The sequence below is a fragment of the Cherax quadricarinatus genome, chromosome 64, assembly GCF_038502225.1.
Source record: "Cherax quadricarinatus isolate ZL_2023a chromosome 64, ASM3850222v1, whole genome shotgun sequence".
Lineage (NCBI taxonomy): Eukaryota > Metazoa > Arthropoda > Malacostraca > Decapoda > Parastacidae > Cherax > Cherax quadricarinatus.
The window spans coordinates 3,080,386-3,096,567 of record NC_091355.1 but is presented as its reverse complement, the minus strand read 5'-3'; the positions used below and the strand labels follow the sequence as shown (position 1 = coordinate 3,096,567).

General features: G+C 38.4%; 1 protein-coding gene across 2 annotated transcripts in view; it reads left to right on the top strand.

The window, feature by feature from the left end:
* Window positions 1-987: 987 nt before the first annotated feature.
* Window positions 988-16,182, top strand: part of Osbp (oxysterol binding protein) — a gene marked incomplete in the record, with an annotated part of 248,631 nt that continues 233,436 nt past the window's right edge. For both annotated transcript variants that reach the window (XM_070098720.1, XM_070098719.1), the window contains 2 exon segments: window positions 988-1,182; window positions 9,235-9,440. In XM_070098720.1, coding sequence (XP_069954821.1) covers window positions 1,064-1,182; window positions 9,235-9,440 — 325 coding nt within the window.

The following is a 16,182-nucleotide window of genomic DNA, read 5'->3' as shown; positions in this document are numbered from 1 at the left end:
GTCTTATGATTACTGGGCCAAAATACACTGCATAATTTAGAGGCTTCCTTTGTGCTACCATTGTATTAATTATTATTATTATTATTATTATTATTATTATTATTATTATTATTATTATTATTATTATTATTATTATTATTATTATTATTATTATCACTGTAAAGAACCCCAGTGGAAATAAGGCGTGATGACTTTTTGGGGATTATCCTGGGTAATTTACAATATTTATGATAATTCTACTTATATGTACCTGCGCCTGAAGGTTAGGTAAGTTCGCCAGGAAACAGGACAAGTGTTTCTTGACGCGGGTTTTAGTTATATGATGACCCTCAGCTGGAGCTTTTGGTCATCTGACTGAGGCCTTCGACTGGCTTACCACTCCACCCACTTTAAAAATTAAGCTTATACTTATAACAGTTTATATATATAAGTAAGTAAGTAAGTAAGTAAATTTATTCAGGTATACACAATACAGTTACATAGAATTATCATACATAGCCGCATATGTGTAGAGAACCTAGGATAACCCAAAAAAGTCAGACAGAGTGACTTATTTCCATTGGGGTCCTTTATATATATATATATATATATATATATATATATATATATATATATATATATATATATATATATATATATATATATATATATATATATATATATATATATATATATATATATATATATATATATATATATATATATATATATATATATATATATATATATATATATACACATGTGCCTAAATAAACTTACTTTTATTATTATTATTATTATAAAATATACCAACAGTTTACCCTTGAATATTAAAATTTTTCATTTTCTTTGTGAACAAATTCCTTAATTTGTCTACACGAGCACTAACAAGTAACTATTACTTATAATATCCCGCAGGAAATGACACAAATATATTATTTTATGCCTAGAAGTAATGGAAGAGCGAAGAGTTAAGGGAAGTGGAGGTAAATGTGGAGAAGATAAGAGGGGGGTCACTGTTGACAAAGGTGCCATCTTGGCTGGATCAGATGGTAGTGACAAGCTATTCTCGTCTTTAAGCAACATGTCTGAGAAACACTCTGACCCGGATATGAAAGGCTGGCTTTACAAGTGGACTAACTACCTCAAGGGCTATCAGAAGCGGTGGTTCGTCCTCACTAATGGCCTCCTCTCCTATTACAGGTGAGGCTCAGGCATCGTCTGGGACGGTAAATCAGGGGGTCCGGGTCTCGTAGGTCTTTCTGACTTGCACTGATTTCTGGGATTTTTTTTGTGGCTCCCGGGAGTGATGTCAGCAGGTGGTGGCCAAGTGGAAGTGATGTCAGCATGGGGTGAATTAAGTGGGAGGGATGTCAGCAGGTGGTAGCCAAGTGGAGGTGAGAGCAGCAGGTGATATACTAGCTATGTCAGCAGGTGATGTGAGTGACGTCAGTAACATGGTAAAATTACGATGTCAGTAGGTGGTAGACAAGTGGGGATGTTGTCACCAGGTGGTAGACAAGTGCGGATGTTGTCACCAGGTGGTAGCCAAGTGGGAGTGATGTCAGCAGGTGATAGGTAAGTAGGTGTGATGTCAGCAGGTGATAGGTAAGTAGGTGTGATGTCAGCAGGTGATAAGCTAGTGGGTGTGATGTCAGCAGGTGATAGACAAGTGGAAGTGATGTCAGCAGGTGATAGGCAAGTGGGAGTGATGTCAGCTGGTGATAGACAAGTGGGAGTGAGTCAGCAGGTGATAGACAAGTGGGAGTGATGTCAGCAGGTGATAGACAAGTGGGAGTGATGTCAGCAGGTGATAGACAAGTGGGAGTGATGTCAGCAGGTGATAGACAAGTGGGGCCAATATCAGGTTATACACTAAGTGCGGGTGATATGTAGGTGATGTCAGCAGGTGTTGTCAGTGGAAGTGATGTCAGAAACTGATAGCAAAAAATATAAGATGACAAGTGGATGTGATGTCAGCAGCTGGTAGCCAAGTTTAGGTGATGTCACCAGGTGAGAGTAAACTGGAAATGATGTCGGTAGGTGATAGCCAAGTTTTAGTGATGTCAACAGATTATAACCAAATATAGAGGTGATGTTGGTGGGTGGTGATAGCCAATTGTAGATATCAGCAGGTGATAGCCAGTTGTAGATAGCAGGTGATAGCCAAATGGAGGTAATGTCAAGAGGTGATAGGCAGCTAAAGATGATGTCAGAAGATGATAGCCAAGTGGTGTCAATATACAGGTTTTAAGTGGAAGTGATGTCTGCAGGTATTATTTGTGTATGATATCATCAGGTGATATCCAAATAATGTCAGCAGGTGATAGGCAAGTGGGGGGTTTAGTGTGACTCAGTATGCTGTGTTTCAGAACTCTTATATGTGTATTCATTGAGTCATTTTAATGATTAGTCTAAAAAAGGTTTTGCAGGAATCATCCCTTTGCTCTAGTCCAGAGGGTTACCTTTGTAACCTTTATTATGAATTAATGAACTGGTTTGCCTGTGAATTAACACATCCAAACACACATACAACAAATTTCCAAAAAAAATTCCAAGACTGTAGGCACACTATTGAAGATACGGTACTATGCTCCACAGTCAGCCCTCCTGGCCCTATATCACTCAATTACCCCTATCTCACCTATGGAATTTGTGCATGGGGCTCAACAACAATAAACCATCTCAGACCATTAATTACCCAACAAAAGGCTGCAGTCAGAATGATAAATTTCCACTACAGGCAGCACACTCCACCAATATTCAAAACTCTAAACCTACTCACTATACAAAACATCCATACTTATTACTGCACCTACTACATTCATAGAACACTTAACTCTGATATAAACCCTCCCCTCAAACGTCTCCTTACCAACCTCAACAGAACACATGACCATAACACAAGGCACAGATCACTCTTTGATGTTCCTCGTGTCCATCTCACACTATGCAAAAACTCAATGCACATAAAAGGCCCTAAAATCTGGAATTCATTACCTGTGAATATAAAAGAAACACTGTCTGTTTATAAATTCGTCTCTTCTCAAAAATCACTTACCCACCCACAAGTAAATAAATACTGAATAATTATATCTCATAAATGTTTCTCATTATTGTATCTCATAAATGTCTAACCTGTGACAAAATCAAACTTTATTTTTTAATTACATTACCTAACAGAATACTCCATTCTACTGAATGCACAGCAACACAGTAAATGACCATATGACCTGTCTTTGTAATACTCATTTGTGCTAAATTGTCATCTGTTTACAATAATGTTTTTACCACTGAATATATCATTGCTTAATTAATCTTAAGTTAATTTTAATCCTGCCCATAATGCTCTGCATACAAGGGGCTTTGGCATGTTGCCCTTTAATAACAGTATTCCTTTGTACTTCACTGTATCATGTTCAAATTAATAAATAAATAAGTAAATTTACTTCAAACATGTTAGGTACAGTAGCTGTATGAGAAACATTGTGCAGTCAGTATGTTTTTTGCAAAAAAATTATCTCTGTTGTCCACTTATTGGAAACATTGTAAATTAGTTATTGCAAAGTGGGTTAATGATGCAATTTTTTTTTTTATTAATTACATGACAAGGTGTAGTGAATTTATTTAAAGAATGTTCTATTTTTTGTCACAGAATATTTAATTGAAGCTGTTTGTAAACTGTAATACCATAATCCACCATCACTCACATTTCATTCAGATTAGACAGACAGCTGCAAAATCAAGGGAATTCAATTATCTTATCAATTTCGTGTGCACTAGAAACACTGTATTGTAATGCTTTTATGTATATCATTGGCCATTAATGCATATTCCATACAATACTAAGAGTCCTTTATGATATCAAGAATTGAGTCCAAACTGCTGATAAAAGTGACGGACGGAGAGAGACTGCAGAACAAGCTTTTATTGGAACAGTGAAAGGGAGGAGAGTGATTTTTTGTATAACTACCTGTCATGTATTTCTTATTGTAAGCTGATCCTCTCTTTAATGTTAATGTAAATAACTCAATTTACTTTATTCCTAGTATATCTCCTTTTATTGTAACTGATTTTCACACAGTTAAGTTGCTTGAGTGTTGTAACTCTTAAGGTTTAAATAATAAGGTATTACATTGGGTTATCCTGGTGGTAATTTACACTTATGTGTACCTGTGCCTGAATAAATTTCCTTATGTATTGTACCATATGACTTCATAAAGTTTTTCACAGAGTGAAATATCCCATAAAAGCTTGTTCTGCATTGTCTTTTATATGCTAAATTACTGATGATCAATATGAGAATCATACAAATGTAAATGAATCATTATTGCATTATTGTGGGTTTGGTAATGTACCCTAACAGAAATTGGTGGCACATTATTAAGAGTAAACCCATACACTTCTGTATTAAATTTTATGAGTTTAAAATTACTTTTAATGAGTATACAGTATGACTCAAGAAATCGTAATGACACGATTGCAAACTCTATGACCGCGGGTTCAATCCCGGCCGGGGGTATGGTTAGTATACAGTATATTATATATACCCAGTACTTAACCTCACTCACTACAGTGTATTAAATATACCCAGTACTTAACCTCACTCATTACAGTGTATTAAATATACCCAGTACTTAGCCTCATTCATTATTTACATAATTCATTTTAAAAAATACAGGTATCTGACAGGAAGTTCTTATAACTGTAGTTGCATTATCAGATTAATGAAGTACATCCATAGATTTGCAGTACAGAATATTATATGATGGTTGGATAATTGTTTTCAAAACTGATATTCTTGGAGTTTCTTAACAGTGATGCACTTTTGCTTACAATACTTTAGGCAGTATATTGATGAACAAATCATTTAGGAACTTTTTTACTCAAAATAATGGTTAGGACATTTGTGAGGTGTGCTGATAAACCATTTCTAATGATATCTAATACAGCCTGTCCTCACTCAAAGACGGGGTTCCATTCCTAAGACCAAGTTGTTAAACGAATTCATCGCTAAGTGAGGAGCATACTATAATGGTAGTGAGTTTGTGCCAACCATCTTTGATATTGTTTTAATGTCACCTTTGCACCATTTATAACATTTCTGGTAGTATATTTTTAAATGTTTATACAGTAGTGTACTATATATTGTAATAATCAGAATAGAGAAAATAAGCTCTAATATACATTATTTAGGTATGAATACTGGTCAGAGAGCCCGTCGTAAGTCCGAGGTGTCGGTAAACAAGTATGTCGCTAAGTGAGGAGAGGCTGTATAGCATTACCCCTCAAGGAAGAGTCTTTGATGCTGGTGAGGGACTCTTGATCTAGGGAATTGGATCTGTGCTTCAGTTCCCTGAATTAAGCCTGAATTCCTTCCATCCCCCCCCCATCGTGCGCTGTATAATCCTACGGGTTTAGCGCTCCCCCATGATTATAGTAACTAATACTGTATAGCATTTGAAGTTATAAAATTAATTTGACCTGGAAAACTTTGGCTTTTCAGATTGTTGTACTGTGTATGTAATATTTTGAAAATAATTTTTTTTTTATTTTTTATTTTTGAAAAAAGTGACCTTTTTTTTTTATCCATTATGTATTAAAACCCATTTAATACAAATTCCATCCAGCTACAGTATTGCATTATTTAGCAATGCCAACAGGTAAATAAATTTTAGTGATTTAGCTACTTTGAAAGAAAAAAAATTGTGCATTGTTGAATATTATTGAAGTTTATATTGAATCTACTTAATAAAGATAATAATATTTAGTTATCAGGTACATGAATTGTAGGTTCTTCCACATCACTTCTAAGTGTTATATTTTTTATTATATTTAGGCATGCAGTATTAGTGCCATCTAGTAATTATTTTGTGAAATGCCTCAAGAGTACTGTATAAAACATCAAATATCTTATTACACATTTGATGGGGGGATTTTTTGTTATGCATTTGATGTGGCGTTCAGCTTAATTTAGAAAAATTCACCCTCAGTCACTTCTAGGAATCATTCAAGATCCTGACCTGTGCATTTCCAACATCTTGTAGTGATACATACATAATCTTTTGCCAGTAATAAAAACGACCATTAATAATGACTTCCTAATACAGGATAACTCATATGTAAAGTGTACAATGGAACATTATGAAGACTTAAAATCAGATGAATTTCCGGTACAGTAAGTTAGAGCAAAGGAAGGGGTAGCAGTAATGTTAAATGATCAGTTATGGAAGGAGAAAAGAGAATATGAATGTGTAAATTCAAGAATTATGTGGATTAAAGTAAAGGTTGGATGCGAAAAGTGGGTCATAATAAGCGTGTATGCACCTGGAGAAGAGAGGAATGTAGAGGAGAGAGAGAGATTTTGGGAGATGTTAAGTGAATGTATAGGAGCCTTTGAACCAAGTGAGAGAGTAATTGTGGTAGGGGACCTGAATGCTAAAGTAGGAGAAACTTTTAGAGAGGGTGTGGTAGGTAAGTTTGGGGTGCCAGGTGTAAATGATAATGGGAGCCCTTTGATTGAACTTTGTATAGAAAGGGGTTTAGTTATAGGTAATACATATTTTAGGAAAAAGAGGATAAATAAGTATACAAGATATGATGTAGGGCGAAATGACAGTAGTTTGTTGGATTATGTATTGGTAGATAAAAGACTGTTGAGTAGACTTCAGGATGTACATGTTTATAGAGGGGCCACAGATATATCAGATCACTTTCTAGTTGTAGCAACACTGAGAGTAAAAGGTAGATGGGATACAAGGAGAATAGAAGCATCAGGGAAGAGAGAGGTGAAGGTTTATAAACTAAAAGAGGAGGCAGTTAGGGAAAGATATAAACAGCTATTGGAGGATAGATGGGCTAATGAGAGCATAGGCAATGGGGTCGAAGAGGTATGGGGTAGGCTTAAAAATGTAGTGTTAGAGTGTTCAGCAGAAGTTTGTGGTTACAGGAAAGTGGGTGCGGGAGGGAAGAGGAGCGATTGGTGGAATGATGATGTAAAGAGAGTAGTAAGGGAGAAAAAGTTAGCATATGAGAAGTTTTTACAAAGTAGAAGTGATGCAAGGAGGGAAGAGTATATGGAGAAAAAGAGAGTGGTTAAGAGAGTGGTGAAGCAATGTAAAAAGAGAGCAAATGAGAGAGTGGGTGAGATGTTATCAACAAATTTTGTTGAAAATAAGAAAAAGTTTTGGAGTGAGATTAACAAGTTAAGAAAGCCTAGAGAACAAATGGATTTGTCAGTTAAAAATAGGAGAGGAGAGTTATTAAATGGAGAGTTAGAGGTATTGGGAAGATGGAGGGAATATTTTGAGGAATTGTTAAATGTTGATGAAGATAGGGAAGCTGTGATTTCGTGTATAGGACAAGGAGGAATAACGTCTTGTAGGAGTGAGGAAGAGCCAGTTGTGAGTGTGGGGGAAGTTCGTGAGGCAGTAGGTAAAATGAAAGGGGGTAAGGCAGCCGGGATTGATGGGATAAAGATAGAAATGTTAAAAGCAGGTGGGGATATAGTTTTGGAGTGGTTGGTGCAATTATTTAATAAATGTATGGAAGAGGGTAAGGTACCTAGGGATTGGCAGAGAGCATGCATAGTTCCTTTGTATAAAGGCAAAGGGGATAAAAGAGAGTGCAAAAATTATAGGGGGATAAGTCTGCTGAGTATACCTGGTAAAGTGTATGGTAGAGTTATTATTGAAAGAATTAAGAGTAAGATGGAGAATAGGATAGCAGATGAACAAGGAGGCTTTAGGAAAGGTAGGGGGTGTGTGGACCAGGTGTTTACAGTGAAACATATAAGTGAACAGTATTTAGATAAGGCTAAAGAGGTCTTTGTGGCATTTATGGATTTGGAAAAGGCGTATGACAGGGTGGATAGGGGGGCAATGTGGCAGATGTTGCAAGTGTATGGTGTAGGAGGTAGGTTACTGAAAGCAGTGAAGAGTTTTTACGAGGATAGTGAGGCTCAAGTTAGAGTATGTAGGAAAGAGGGAAATTATTTCCCAGTAAAAGTAGGCCTTAAACAAGGATGTGTGATGTCACCGTGGTTGTTTAATATATTTATAGATGGGGTTGTAAGAGAAGTAAATGCGAGGGTCTTGGCAAGAGGCATGGAGTTAAAAGATAAAGAATCACACACAAAGTGGGAGTTGTCACAGCTGCTCTTTGCTGATGACACTGTGCTCTTGGGAGATTCTGAAGAGAAGTTGCAGAGATTGGTGGATGAATTTGGTAGGGTGTGCAAAAGAAGAAAATTAAAGGTGAATACAGGAAAGAGTAAGGTTATGAGGATAACAAAAAGATTAGGTGATGAAAGATTGAATATCAGATTGGAGGGAGAGAGTATGGAGGAGGTGAATGTATTCAGATATTTGGGAGTGGACATGTCAGCGGATGGGTCTATGAAGGATGAGGTGAATCATAGAATTGATGAGGGGAAAAGAGTGAGTGGTGCACTTAGGAGTCTGTGGAGACAAAGAACTTTGTCCTTGGAGGCCAAGAGGGGAATGTATGAGAGTATAGTTTTACCAACGCTCTTATATGGGTGTGAAGCATGGGTGATGAATGTTGCAGCGAGGAGAAGGCTGGAGGCAGTGGAGATGTCATGTCTGAGGGCAATGTGTGGTGTGAATATAATGCAGAGAATTCGTAGTTTGGAAGTTAGGAGGAGGTGCGGGATTACCAAAACTGTTGTCCAGAGGGCTGAGAAAGGGTTGTTGAGGTGGTTCGGACATGTAGAGAGAATGGAGCGAAACAGAATGACTTCAAGAGTGTATCAGTCTGTAGTGGAAGGAAGGTGGGGTAGGGGTCGGCCTAGGAAAGGTTGGAGGGAGGGGGTAAAGGAGGTTTTGTGTGCGAGGGGCTTGGACTTCCAGCAGGCATGCGTGAGCGTATTTGATAGGAGTGAATGGAGACAAATGGTTTTTAATACTTGACGTGCTGTTGGAGTGTGAGCAAAGTAACATTTATGAAGGGGTTCAGGGAAACCGGCAGGCCGGACTTGAGTCCTGGAGATGGGAAGTACAGTGCCTGCACTCTGAAGGAGGGGTGTTAATGTTGCAGTTTAAAAACTGTAGTGTAAAGCACCCTTCTGGCAAGACAGTGATGGAGTGAATGATGGTGAAAGTTTTTCTTTTTCGGGCCACCCTGCCTTGGTGGGAATCGGCCAGTGTGATAATAATAAAAAAAAAATAATAAGTTATTCATGTTATTTAACTGATTTCACTATAATTTAGAGGTTTTGTACTTCTCTTTCAATAGGTCACAGGCAGAAATGCTTCACACTTGCCGAGGCACTATCAGTCTACATGGAGCCGTCATTCACACAGAAGATTCTTGTAACTTTGTTATTAGCAATGGTGGTACACAGACATTTCACTTAAAAGCTTCTTCAGAAGTAGAACGACAGAAATGGGTGACTGCCTTGGAGCTCACCAAGGCTAAAGCTATCCGTCAGCTGGAGAGTGGTAAGTGTTGACTAATTTCCATTGAATCATACATTTTGGAGATGTACAGTATGCATATCATTGTTGTAATTTTTTTTTTACTATTGTTATTGTTATAGTTATTGTTATTCCACTACAGTACATGAATACCCCTGTTTTACAGTGCTTCACTTTACAGCATTTTGCTAATGCAGTGGTTTTCAGTTATGCACATTCTTCATGTAGTCGGACTTCCTACAATAAATATATTCACTCCCTATAAGCTAAGGATGAAAATATTTTAAGGTAAGTAATGTGTGTACTGTATATGCATTTTTTAGGTCTTCGCCTATTTCTCACTTAATATATGACAGTGTAAATATGTTATCAGGCCTTCATATTTACCTAAAAGTGAAAAAAATGTCTGTTTTACTTTACAGCGATTTTTGGTTTACAGCAGTAGTCTGGAACCTAACCTGCTGTATAAGCAGGGCCTGCCTGTATTTATATTTTGAACATTTTCTCCAGAATATGACTCACAATTTTCACTGAACTAACACAGAGATACCTATTTACTGCTAGGTTAACAGGGGGGGTTTTTGTAAGGAAACTTACCCATGTTTTATTCTTTGCCCATTGATTGAACATGGGACATTTCACATGCGAGTCAAATCATCAATAATATATATATATACATGTATATATATATATATATATATATATATATATATATATATATATATATATATAGGGGTAGAGTATTGTCTCCTAGCCCCACTTCTTAAGCTTCAGTGAGTGCTACCATACCAACTTGAAACTGAATGGAGCTAGCCACCATTACCTGAGAGTGCAGTAGTACCTCCTAACAACCCTGTGACTTATCTGTGTTTAGTTTTCTTGTTCCCTTGATTCTGGTCCTCCCGTATCATTGTCTATCCCTATTCACCGTATCAGTCCCTGTTAAGTATCTTGTACATTGTAATCATGTCTTTCCTATGCTGCCTCGTGTGTAGAGCCATCATGTATAATTCCTTTAGTCTCATTATAGTTCACTTCCCTTACTTCTGGGGCTAATTGAATATTTGGATATTTTCAAACTTATTAATGTGCTTAATCAGGTGCGGCTCCTTGTAGGTATCTACACATTGTAAGTTAGGCATCATATAAGTTGTCTACAGTCCTAAAGGACTGCTTATTGAACTTCTTGAAGGGTATACAATCAAATCCTGAAATTCATGTTTTTCAGTTTTCCAACATTTTTTGAAGGACCTGTGAAAAGCTTTTATTATATATTCATCCCAGTTTTATTTTGGCTTGTACTACCTCATAGTACAGTGATAGCATATTCGGCTCACACTCTGGATTATAGACTGTGTGGGGAGAGATGTATAAGCATGGCAAAGTCTACTAACACCTACTGACTCTATCATCTAGCAGTAAATAGATACTTAGGAGTTAGTTGACTGATGTGGGTCAAGCTCTAGGGAAGGGCCTAAAAGTGGACCCCGGTTGAAAGAAGCAACACTGCTTGGCTGCTGCTGCTGCTTTTTTTTTTTTTTTTTTTTTTTTAACGTCAGCCGTGTCCCACCTATGAGTTATGAGTTATTAATCCTCCATGGTTATTAATGTGGACCTTCATCATTTTATTATCACTTTTCTAAGATGGTGAACTGTTAAAAAATTGACTGTATTATCTTACCCTTTACCAGGTAGTACAGTAGGTTGATAAACAGCTAAGAATAAGAATGTATTTGGAAAAAGACATAGAAGAGGTCTCATTTGTATATTTATTGGGTAACAAATCTTCAAAAATTATGGATTGGGGAGGGTGAGGGGCAGTGCATAGGATTTTGTTGGATGGATGGATGTAGAATGGGGTATTTAAGCCAAGTGTAGGTGATGCAGGACTGCAGGAAAATTGGGAGAAGTCAAAGCAACTACTGGGGTTGGAGGCAAGGGTGAACTTTCGAGGGCAGGAAGTGAGAGAGATTAGAAATTAGGCTCTAGGAAAGATAGAGAAAAGATTGATATTGTTCATGAGTATTGGGAGCAGAACTGGGTTTGTGAATACTTGTAGTGGATTGTTGAGTGAGAGTTGCATCAAGGTTGTGAATATTATGGGTGAGAGTTTGTAGATGATTGGTGAGTGGGAGTTTTTTTTTATACATAAATCAATCTTACAGGCTAAGAACTGTTATCCTGTCTCGGCTCATTTCAAAGCCCAGCCCTATCTAAGGTATACTACCACCCCTCAGGATGCAACTCACACTATGTACCGTTAGGTGAACAGGGGCAGCAGGTATAAGGAAATGTACCCATTTCCACCTGTATGTGGGACTGAGCCTCAGACACTCAGTAAGTGAGCTGAGTACACTACCAACCGAGCCCAAGGACCAGTTGTGAACATGTGGGTGGATAAAGATGGAAATTGTTTGGATGAAATGAGATACAGGGAAGATAATGTAGGTAAGGATAAGTGGGACTCAGAAGTGGAAGGTAGTCATACGTATGTTGACCATTGCAAGTTTTCCTATTAAGAGATTTTCCTCTTGGTAAATGAGCTTTTTCTGCTGCCTCCCTCATCCTCCACCCCTTTTTCCCATCTCTACCTCACACTTGCTGCCTCTTGCTTTGCTTTTCCTGTGTGATAAAGACAATCACAATGCAAGTATAAGGTTTCTTGTGTCTGTTTTTGGAAGACAAAACTTTAGGAGATGTTTCCTGTCTGTTCTTTATGTTTCCTGTCTGTTCTTTATGTTTCAATCCTTAAAAATGTGTTATTTTGTTCTTCACATATATCTTTCTCCAATTTTTACCAGCATGTTCAGTCACCCTTCCTTTTTCACTGATGTCACATCTTGTATCTCCCTACTTCTGTGCCAAGTCATTCCTTCCCTTTTGTCTTTATTGTTGTTGTTGTTCATCCATTTTTACTATAACTTCTCTTGTCATGTCCATTCCCTTGTCATTTTTTTTAACTGCACTTCATATAGCTACCGAGTTTCCATATTCTTTCTTTAGCCTACCTACCTGCCTTTTTCTTTGCTTCCTTACTTCTAATTCCAAGTTATTCTTCTTGTCTCCTCAGCAATCACTTTATCTCTTCTGCTAAGATCATCTCCCTCTTTTCTCTTCTTATCTCTAACTCTGATTTTTCCTGTATTCTTATAGTAGTAAGTTCTGCATGATACTTATGGGTTTAGCATTCCACATCATGAATATTATAATAATAATAATACTAAGAATAAAAATAATAAAAATGCACAATACTGTGAATGGAACAATACACAAATAACCTGTACATAAGAGTAAGAAACTTTTGAAGATGTTTTGGTCCGATTTTGTCCATTAACTAGTCACATACATTAATTACCTCATTTTCTAGATTCCCAACATTTTTTCTTAGTCTTGCCATCTTGTTTATTTCTTACAACTTTGGTACTGACTTTGTGTGCCCATGCCTGATCTTAGTACATGCATATGGTACCTTTAAAAGTCACGTACACTCATGCAGTGATAGAAGCGTGTTCGATTATGTTTATGCATGTGGTGTATGTTGAGGGTTGAGGTGGTGTTTACACGATACTATTGGCAGATTGGCAGCTGCACATAGTAGTGGTGGCTATAGATGGTAGGAACAGTTTGGGGTGTTAATTGATATGTTAGTGATTGTGATGGATGTGGTAGTAAAAGTAGTTGTTACTGACATAGGTAGTGGTGTTAGGATTAATATTAGGGTGTTCAAAGATGTTGGGAGTGAGTGATAGTAATGGTGGTGTTGATGGAAGTGGTGTTTGCAATTGTGTGCCTAAGTGATGAAAGTGGTGCTCTGAGGAGTTACGGTGATGGTGACAGTGTTGGTGTCAATTGTTGATGCTTAACATAATTGGTGGCAAAATGTATCTTGTGTGTGTATTTGATTATAATTGTTTAGGGTGTGAGTTGGGAAAAGATGTGTGGGGTGATATATATGGTGTATGGTTGGGGGAGGTAGGAGTGTTCACAGGTTTATGTAGAGGGTGGCAGCTGTTATATGGGTCAATGTTCATAGTGATGGAGTAACACGTAATGTTTCTTAGTAGTAGAGTCGCCTGCAGGTGTTAGTAGGGATGATGGCGGCTAAATTGCAGTGGGGGTTTCATGGTAAAATGATGAGCAGTTACAGTGGTGGTAGATGCTGTGCCAATGGTGGATGTTGCCAGAAGTGTAGGTTTGGGCAGCTCAGCATATGATATATAACCTTGTCAGTTGATTTTAGTGATGAATAAACAACATTGGCAAGTGTAGATGTTAGTGATGGCAGGTGTGCTGGCACTTCCACCTTTTCCACTCTTTAATGAGATTCTTAAATGTTTTGTTAACTTCACTCAGCAAGCAATAGTTTTTTCACTCTCAATCTCACATTTCTTTTGTGTGTGTGTGTGTGTGTGTGTGTGTGTGTGAGAGGCTTCACCTATTTATGGCTGCAAGAGTGGAATCTCAGCCCCTGTCTCTGCCTCTTAACTTGCTTCTTGCCTGATTCACACCCTCCTAGCCTGCCCTTGTCATACCTTTTCTTAAAATTATGTATAAAGCCTGCCTCCAGTACTTTATCCAAGTTATTCCACTTCCTGACTGCTCTGAGACAAGAAAATGCTTCTCAACATTCCACTGACTCATCTATGTCTAGCTTCTAACTGTTTTCTCAAGTACCTGTTCTGTGCCTCTCGAACATTCTGTCCCTGTCCATCCTAGAAATCCTCTTGAATATTTTTCGTTATGTCTTCCTTGGTTTTTCTCCTTGTAGCTCATTTCTCTCAGCTCTGGGACTAATCTCATGGTGTACCTCTGCATTTTGTTCAGCTTCTTAACACGCTTTTCATGTGAAAGGTCCATCTGGTGCTGCATACTCCAAGATAGGCGGTTCCTGAAAGTTACTCTTAGATTTATCAAATTGATATTTGCTACAGAGGTTCATTTGATGTGTTCCTCTGGTGATATGCTCACTACTATGTTCACCTCATGGTCTTTCAACTTAAGTGAGGTTTGCAACCTCTGTCCCTCAAGTCTAGACTTAGCTTCTGGTCTTCTTGCCTCTTCCTCTTCAGGTAGCCAGTTGTCTGATTAGTCCTGCGGTTTGTCCCAATTCATCTTTTCTGGGATAATGAATCTTTCTCCTCCTTATTAGGTACTCTTTGGTCCACAGTAGAGCATGACTGTTATTCCTGCCTGCCTGTTCCTCAAGTTTTTGTTTTTGTCTTTTTCTTTTGTGAGGTACAGTATCAAATGTATGTGTGTGTGTGTGTGTGTGTGTGTGTGTGCGCGCGTGCGCAAAAGGGAGGAGGAGGAGACGGAGGAGGAGGAGGAGACAGAGGAGGAGACAGGAGGAGATGGAGGAGGAGGAGACGGAGGAGGAGGAGGAGGAGGAGGAGACGGAGGAGGAGGAGGAGGAGGAGGAGGAGGAGGAGGAGGAGGAGACGGAGGAGGAGGAGGAGACGGAGGAGGAGGAAGAGACGGAGGAGGAAGAGGAGACGGAGGAGGAGACGGAGGAGATGGAGGAGGGGGAGGAGATGGAGGAGGGGGAGGAGACGGAGGAGGAGGAGGAGACAGAGGAGGAGGAGGAGACAGAGGAGGAGGAGGAGACAGAGGAGGAGGAGGAGACAGAGGAGGAGGAGGAGACAGAGGAGGAGTGTTCTCCACAGTTTGATTTAACATAATTGGTTAAACTGCATTCCTGGGATACCTGTGAAGCAACACACGGAGCCTAACAGCAGCTACTGGAGAGTACTAACAGGTTATTACTAGATGTCACCCACAGCACTATGCACATTTGACTTAGGATAACATAGTGAGATCAGTATGTTGTGGTTATCTTACATGTTCATTTTACTTACCTGTCTGCCTTCACTGTATCTACCTGTCTATTCTCACTGTATATACCAAGTTACCATCCTTATCTACCAGTTTGTTCTAACTGTATCTGCCTGTGTATTCTCACTGTATATGCCAGATAACCATCCTTATCTACCAGTATGCCCTTACTGTATTTACCTGTCTGCCCTCACTGTGTTTAAATAACTGTATCTCCCCGTCTACCCTTGCCACATCTACTATCAGCGTATCTACCAGTCTATATTCAAGGCATATATTTTTTGTTAATCACTGAAAAATTTCTTCCAGCCCAGCCCGTGTAAATGTTTTCATCAATGTCCACTGTAAATGTTCATCTCTTTAACATAATTGTAAACAATATCTTTAAATGCCAGTGTAAATGATCTCTAGCACTGTCAGTCGTCCTATTGATTCCATGTAAAGGGGGAATTAGTGTAAATGGTTGTTGATTCCTTGTTAATGACTGGTGGTCACATGTTGATGACTGGTGGTTGGGTGTAAATGATTGGTGATTAGATGTAAATGGTGGTTGGGTGTAAATGACTGGTCAAGGGATGTAAATGACTGGTGGTTAGATGTAAATAAGAACATAAAGAAGGAACACTGCAGCAGGCCTACTGACCCATGCAAAGCAGGTCCATGTCAACCCCAGGCTTAGACCAATGACCCACTTAGTCATATCACTTCCACTTAAGGAAGGAGCACAGCATCAGACCTAGTAGCACAAGCTAGTGAGGTCTAACTCACACCCACCCACACCCACTCGTGTATTTATCTAACCTATTTTTAAAACTACACAACGTTTTCACTTGTATGACGGTACTCGGGAATTTGTTCCAATCATCCTCACAACTATTACCAAACCAGTGCTTTCCTATATCCTTCCTTAATCTGAATTTTTCCAACTTGAAAC